The sequence below is a fragment of the Gallus gallus genome, chromosome Z (assembly GCF_016699485.2).
Source record: "Gallus gallus isolate bGalGal1 chromosome Z, bGalGal1.mat.broiler.GRCg7b, whole genome shotgun sequence".
NCBI lineage: Eukaryota > Metazoa > Chordata > Aves > Galliformes > Phasianidae > Gallus > Gallus gallus.
Genome location: NC_052572.1, coordinates 14,717,270 through 14,725,369, shown reverse-complemented (window position 1 = coordinate 14,725,369; position 8,100 = coordinate 14,717,270). Strand labels below are relative to the sequence as shown.

The 8,100-nt window shown below is 41.5% G+C and overlaps 1 protein-coding gene across 1 annotated transcript; it reads right to left on the bottom strand.

The window, feature by feature from the left end:
- Positions 1 to 2,039: 2,039 nt before the first annotated feature.
- MRPS30 (mitochondrial ribosomal protein S30) lies at positions 2,040 to 7,579 on the bottom strand. The gene is given in 5 exon segments (NM_204939.1): positions 2,040 to 2,622; positions 4,342 to 4,518; positions 5,071 to 5,173; positions 6,470 to 6,615; positions 6,838 to 7,579. Coding segments are annotated over 5 exon segments (1,398 nt in total). The 5' UTR covers positions 7,541 to 7,579; the 3' UTR covers positions 2,040 to 2,353.
- Positions 7,580 to 8,100: the final 521 nt, after the last annotated feature.

Genomic DNA, 8,100 nt, shown 5'->3' with positions numbered 1-8,100 from the left:
AGGTCTGTAACTAGCAGTGTTCTCCAGAGGTTAGTGCTATGCCTGATCTCATTCAACATCTTCATCAGCGACCTTGATGAAGGGATAGAACCCACCCTCAGCAAGTTTGCTGATGATACAAAGCTGGGAGGAGTTGCTGACACACCTGGAAGCCATGCTACAATTCAACAAGACCTGGACAGACTGGAAAGTTTGGCAGGAAAGAATCTGGTGAGATTTAACAAGACCACGTGTAGAGTCTTGCGTCTATGGAGGAATAACTACATACATTAGCAAAGGTTAGGAACTTACCTGCTGGAGAGGAGCTCTGCAGAGAAGGCCTTAGGTGTTCTAGTGGAGAATATTCTGGCCTTAAGCCAGCATGTGTCCTTGTCGCCAAGGCCAATGGCATCCTGAGGTGCATCCTGAGGTGTGGCCAGGAGGTCAAGGGAGGTGATCCTCTTCCTGTACTCTGCCCTGGTGAGGCCACATTTAGAATATTGTGTCCAGTTCTGGGACCCCTAGTTCAAAAAAGACAGGGATTTCCTTGGAGTCCAGAGGAGGACCACAAAGATGATTAAGGGCCTGAAGCATCTCCCAGATGAGGAATGGCTGAGTAACCTGGGTCTGTTCAGCATGCAGAAAAGACTGAGAGGGGATCTGATTAATGTTTATTAGTATCTACAGAGAGGTAGGAGACAAATGGATGAGGCCAGGCTCTTATTGGTGGTGCATAGTGATAGGACAAGGAGTAATGGCCTAAAATTTGAACATAGGAAATTCCATACTAACATACAAAATTACTCATTTTAGATAAGGGCAACAGAGCACTGTAACAGGTTGCCCAGAGTTTGTGGAGTCTCCTATGGAGATGTTCAAGACCTGGCTGCATGCCTACCTGTGCAACCTATTGCAGGGTACCTGCTTTAGCAGCGAGGTTGGACCCAATGATCTCTTGAGGTCCCCTCCAACCCCTACAATTCTGTGATGTCTAAACTTTTCCAGCCAGTACCAAAAAGCAAGGAAGAAAAAAAATTACTTTTTTTTTCTGATAGAAGGTTAAACAGTGCCACCCACTGCTTTTCCAGGGTATCCCCTTGCCTTTCGAGAGCTATAGAAAGGTTAACTTGCCCTTTGGCAACCACTTAACAGCCAACTAATCCAAAACCTTCCCTTCCTCCTACTCTCCAACACTGTGCTCCTCTACAAGGTTACGCATTTACAGAAATATTTCAGTCACTAGTAAAGTTGCACAGAAGAAAACCTCCCTTCTGAGAGTATGTTCTAGTATAGCTGAAACTGCAGAATAGACAAAGGATGAATCACGGAAAAGTGAATTTGTTTACCCTGGGAGCAGGATTTTCTTACACTTTACAATATAATGTCAGGTTTCTGCTGTCACTACTTACAACATAACACATACAGTTTTGAGCTGCAGGTAAAACCAAATTGCACCATTTGTAAAGATCACTTACCAGTCAGAATACCCAGCTGTTTTCTGTAATATCTTTCCACTTATTTTGCATCATCCTTTCATCACACCAGAAACCAAATGCCATCCACCACTACTTTTCAAGCTAGGCTCCAAGTCATTCTTTAATATCAACATGGCTACCCAACATTTTGTGTTCCATTCCAGCTTGGAAGAAGCAAGTTTTTAGTCCAAAGTTCAGCAGTAATCTGAATTAGTAATACTCGAGCATTGGTAAATAAAAAGTGTTCAAGGATAGCTCAAACTAAAGAGAGACAGATTCCAAATCATTTGCAAGTTCTCTGCAGTTCTTGAGGTGACAGCATTAAGATGCATATGCACGTTCCTAAAAGGATCTTTGTAGGGAAGCAGGTTTCATCATGTTTATACTACTTCCTGATAAATACCTAAAATTTCACTTGACATATAACTGAGGTGCCAATCATTCACTGTTAAGAAACACTTTTTATTCTAAGTTCAGTTATTCTTTGAATGAGTAAGCACTGAAGAACCTTTTTTTTTAATCCCAGACACAAAATTAGCAAGTTTCCAATGGTCCTGAACACAAGACAGAAATTGATAGATAAAGTAACCAGACAATTGAATGAATTCATATTTTGCTACAGTGGTTCAACAAAGATGTACAGATCTGCTGAAAGAAGGTATTCATGTGACTTTGAATATAATATGCTTTTAATAGTAGTTGTACAAGAGACAAATGTATTCTAGACATTTTTAATAATTTTTTATTATAATACATTTAAAATTAAGAAATAAATCCCAAACATAATGAAGTTTGTATATTGTATTTGCTAGACATATTTTGCTAAGGACAAGGCATATTCTAGCCCATACTTTAGAGTTAGACGTTCAGGTATGTGAACAGGAATATAGTTTAGCAATTTATAACTCTTTTGGTCTATTTAACAGAAAACCAACCAACTGAAGCAGAACTTCATCATTAAAACCTCTCACACTACCATCTTCAACAACATCATATAATGGCTTACTGTCAGTTCCCCAACAGATATTCTTCCGAGAGCTCTTCTGAATTGTTTCTGCAGTTAATGCTAAAGTATTTAACTGGTAACAAAAGAAAGCAAAGTATTTTCCATCTGTCACTACAGCCTGTGATACAAAAGGACGAGTCACGTCTGCTTCATTCCAGAATCCTACAAAACAAAAAAAAGACAGGTTATAGGACTCAGTTCTCATCAGCATACGCATCTAAATCCTGCTTCTGAAATACAGAAAAACACTAGCTATTAAAAATACAGCCCCTGGTTAGAAGTTTTTCCAAGATCAGAGAGGTCAGAGAGATGCTAGCATAACTAGGTTCTGTACGTAACTCCTTTTAAGACCTGGACACCAATCACAATGTTAACACAAGCTGACTAATACAAAACTAAGTGACTTTCTGAAGTTACTATGTATGTTATTAACACACCCAAGGCCTGCAAATGATCTGAAGGGAAATGGTTTGACTATTCCACACTTCACAGGGCAATGAACAGCTGCCTAAAATAGAAGCATGCATACATCATACATATATTTTAATGAACTTGTCAAACAACACCAAGAATGTTATGTCAATATGAATTAATACTTCAAATAATCTGTTGCACATCAGCAAAAGTGCTTTTGCATAGTTATGCATATCTGCCAGCATACAAGGTGATATTCTTTAAAGATATTCAGTGCACTGCCTCACAACTGAACCAACAAACTACAGGTACCTTCTAGTAACACTAACTGAATTATATTTACATGAGTTAAGTTCTTCTGTACTTCTCTGCCTCAGTGTTGAAATATGAATACAGTATTGTGAATGTCATGCTGAATGTACTGAGCACATCACACTTCCAACAGAAGACAGCTTTCCTTATGTAAACATGGTACTAACTATGATATTTGCATACTGGAACATACAGATACTGGCAACTGAGAAGCCAAGAAATAACATGTTTTCTTTACTCTTCATGTCTTTACTTCCCCTTCCTCAACAGATTCAGGATACTTCTCTCCATCATTCCCTCACTCCTCTGTTTCATTAATAGAGTATCTGAGGATAAGAAACGTTCTTTCGCTAGAACAGCAGATCACAATTCAAAAGATTTTCAGGGAGAGGCTCAAATCCAACTCTGACACAGTACCAGTATTTGTCAGAAAAATCACCAGCTGACAAAAAACCTGCAATGAAACATTCCTGTTTAAGATAATTTTTTTTTCTCCTTGGAAAAAAATTTCCAAGGGCTCCTCTCTTTATTTCAAATCAAGAGGTGAGCTGCAAATAACTATTATGAATTGCATTCTGTACTTGTTTTCATTCTCACCAACAGCAGACAAGAAAAGCACAGTGAAAGAGTATGTGAGAAACTACACTAGTAACACAAACCCTTTTTACTTGAGTGCTTCAAACTACCTGGCAAGAATTTGAAAGAAATCTTAATTTCAGCTTCAGTTTCTTGAACAGCATGAAATTTCAAAGTGAAATTACTATTACACTAATGATATCCCATTTTCAGAAGACATTTATTCTCCAAAATTCTAACTGTATAATTCCTTCATAATAGAATCCTAAAAAAAAAAAAAAAAAAAAAACCCACAGCTTTCCATTTGGTTTGCTTCCTAAGGGAAGAGAAAGATTGTTATTTGGCACTTCATACACACCAATCTGCTACTTCTACTACAGGAGGTCAGTCTGATTCTATTTTTATACTTTGTTATTATACATGCTTTTAAGAACTTCAGCATCTCAGAAGACAAAAAATGGACTGTTTTCTGGAGGAAGTAATAAGCAGAAAATTCATCTATCTATCCATGTCTTCTCAGGTGTTTTTTCTGTTTGTTTTTACACAAACAGGCATAAAATTCCACAGTGACTGTCTTACCTTGATACATTGCTTGCGCTGCTGTCCAAGCAAAGAGACTTGCAATACCATTTGCTCGATAAACAACTTCAATCTGATCCTCAAGATTTGCTATTATAAACCTCTGCCTTTTCAGTTTATCAGGAATAAGATGAAACTGGGTGTGGCCATAGCAGCATGGATCTGCTACCTTTGATCCTGTGTCCACCAAAATAAAAAAGAAATTACAAATGAGTAACAGAATGCTCCTTATAATCCAAAAACAAACAAAAAAACCAACCCAATTCTTCACCAAAGCCCAAACCTCAATTAAAACCTCTACCACGAATCTATATAAATGTTGAGATTCTTCCTTTAGTGTGAGAACTGAGCGCTTGCCCAATTCCAGAAGTTCACATAATAAAATATCTCTAAAGGTTATGTACCAATACAAAGCAATTTTTTCTGATGATTTTCTATTTAACTCAACTCCTGCAAACAAATCCTGAGACAAAATATGATATGTACAAGAGGAAGATATTCCTCATTACATAACTGATACGGAAATATCTATTGAGATTTGTTTATTATATATATTATAATATATGACTGTTACACATAAATAAATAAGCAGCTCTCTCTGCTGAAAGAAGGTAGAAGGTCAGGCAGAATGTTTTGTTTGTTTTTTTTTGTTGTTGTTGTTTGTTTTTTTGTGGGGTTTTTTTTTGCATAGAAAAAACTAGCTAACATTTCATGACCAGGAACTCTTACCTATAAATACCTTGTTTTCATACTGTTTTTTGAACAATGGCAGCTTGGATGGTTTGTGATCAACAACAGGAACATCTCCAAGGTCTGATTCCAGTGGTACAATCTCAAAGGAAACAGAAAAAAACAGCTATTACATAACCATGTTTCTGATTATCAGGAAGAATAGTTTTCTGGTCAAGCACAAGGTGAAAGGCCTGCTTACAGAAACTATACGTATACAACTCACTGAAAATATTTTTTACAACAGAACTTCCTGTCTTAAAGCAAGTTCTAGTACATGCATGTTGTATTGATGTCTGAACTTTTCGTAAAATTTAAACACTCTTGTGTGAAACAGCGCTAAAAATATTCACAAAAGTAGCTCTAGCAGCAGTCAAACTAACTTGAAGCAGAAGAGTGAGCTAACTCTCATTGCTGTGCATTATGAAACATTTTACAGGATGCTAGGTAAATTAAAAAACACAGTTGTCCATGCATAATACTGTGTCATAGAACATATCCATTAATACTTAAAAACTAATAATTTACAAGATTTATATCCTCACTGTAACTGCTGAAGCTACACGTTAGTGTGCTCCTACCACTTATTAATGACTTTATTCTCAGAAAAACTTGTCAGAATCACAGCGTTTAACTGGTTCCATTTATTAGCATTAGTGGAACTTTGCTGCACTGACAATACAGGCAGTAATCAACCACAAATGCAGGTGCTATAGCAAGTAGCAGAGACTTCTTGCATCACATATTTGTACCAGTTCTGGCACAAATACTTCTTTAAAAAAAAACCTGTGCATATTGAAACATTTGACAGTAATAACCTAAGCAAACAGTGTAATCATGTAGGCAGTTTACAGAAAGTGAAGCATAGTTTTAAGCATGATGGAAGGGGAGTAACAGATCCTTACAGGCTACACAATTAGCACCCTGCGAACATAAAGGAAAAGTATCAGAATACTGAATCACCTTCCATAAAACTCAGAATTTCAAAAATCAACTGTTAAGCTCTGTTACTAGATACATGCTCTCCTTCTTTGTTTAATTTTCTTTTATCTCATCATCGTATTTATTCTCTTCACTGATAAAATGACCTTCCACATCACATGCCTTATTTTTGACTCTACTTATAGGCACAACTATGAAACTTAAAAGCAACAATTAGCTAATGGTAACAGCATATCTAAAGCACAAGTATGACCAATGTGAAGTTCAGAAGGCTTTCTCAATAGCTACACAGCAGTACTTATGCTGCAAGCCATAAGAGTACTAAGACACAGAAACATACTACGTAATTGATTAACCACGTCTTGCACATACTGCACCACATACTACTGCATGGCTTCAGCAACAGAAATGTAAATGAAAATACGCGTTATTAATTTGCTGTTGAAAATATTCACACCTCTGGAAGCTGCTTTGGTACACGGATCTGGAGGTGCGGCTTATCATCTATCTGAAATCGCACAGGATCGACTCTACCTTTTCGATGTCCATGAACAACAACTTCCTCACCATGATGCCAGTAATAGTTAACCTCGGGATTCAGGTCTGAAACAGAACAAAGGAGCAGAGGCAAACAGAGATCACACATTTGTATATTAAACCCCACCAACACAGCAGTACAAATCCAAACCCACTCACACCGTATGGGACAGCAGCAATGAGGTCAATAGCAATGCTCAATACACTGTATCAGTGACACTCCCCCAGAGCTCACAGCCCTGCCCAGGAAGCCCATATCCCTCTCCACCACCCACCCCCGCTCCGCACCCATAGAGGAGGCAGCCAACAGCGGGTTGCGTTTGCACAGAAAGGCGGCAAGGGAGGAAACAAGCTGTGTGAGGAAAGGCGCGGGTGTGTGATCCTGGTCACGGTAGAGGAACGGCCGCTTCTTGTTCTGGTAGTAGCTCTCCTGCAGGAGCGCGTCGCACGCGAGGTCACGCAGCGCGCCCAGGTCCAGCTCTGCCGCCGCTTCGGCCGGGGGCTCCGTCGCTGCTGCGGCCCCCGGTGCCGCCGCTCCCGGCTCTACAGTCTCCGCAGCCCCCGATGCCGCAGCCCCCGCCGCTGCCGTTCCCTGCTCCAAGGCCTCCGCGGCCCCCGCCACAGGCTCCGGTGCCTTCGCGGCGGCCGCTGCCGGCGCTCTGGGCGGCAGTCCTGGCACGAAGACGGTCTTGGTGAAGCTCCGGTACCAGCGGTCGGCGTTGAGGGCGAAGGTTTGCGGGTACACCATGTACTTGGGCCGCTGCAGCTTCCCGTACAGCCGCAGCTTTTCCTCGATAGTGGCAGCCTCGTGCACTTGCTGGTAGAAGAGCTCCAGGCGGCGCCGCTTAGCCGCCTTACTCTTCGCCGTGTGGGACGCCACGATAGGGGGGTAGAGCGGGACAGAAGCGGGGGTGGGCAGCGGAGCGGTGGGGTCCTGCGAGAACCAGCAACGGCCGTGCCACAGCAGCCGCCATCCCCTGCATGCCGCCATTTTGCAGAGCTGCGGGACGGCGGAAGGGCGCCGTGCGCCGATGAGCAGCTTGATTGGACGGCGGACACCACGTGAAAGAGACAACCTCCAATCGGCGTGTGCCTACGATAGAGCGAGAGGTGCCGGGAAAAAAAAAAAATAGGGCGGGGATTTAAAATGAGTCACGCCGCTGCGCGTCCGTCTGCAGGAAGAGCGCTGTGGTTTATGCGCACGCGCTTCGGTTTTCCCGCCGCCTTCTGGGGACGGGGACTACCACTCCCAGGAGGCACTATGGGCAAAGGGGGAGGCCTCGGTCCCGCCTCTGCCCTGTTGCCCTCAGCCTGTGCTGGCGGGGTCTGTGGTTGTACTGTCTTTACGAGGTGGCTGGGATGCTTGTAGAGACGCCAAGTCATTGTAGGGGTTAATATGTTTATTAATTTCTGGGTAAGCCATAAAATCAAATGAGGTGTGTTACAACATGCAGCCAGCTTTCACGTTACTCAAAGCTTTATGGCAGGCAAATGGATGTCTGTGAAATGGCCATCTTGATCCATCTAATGAGAGATTACCTGCCTGCCACC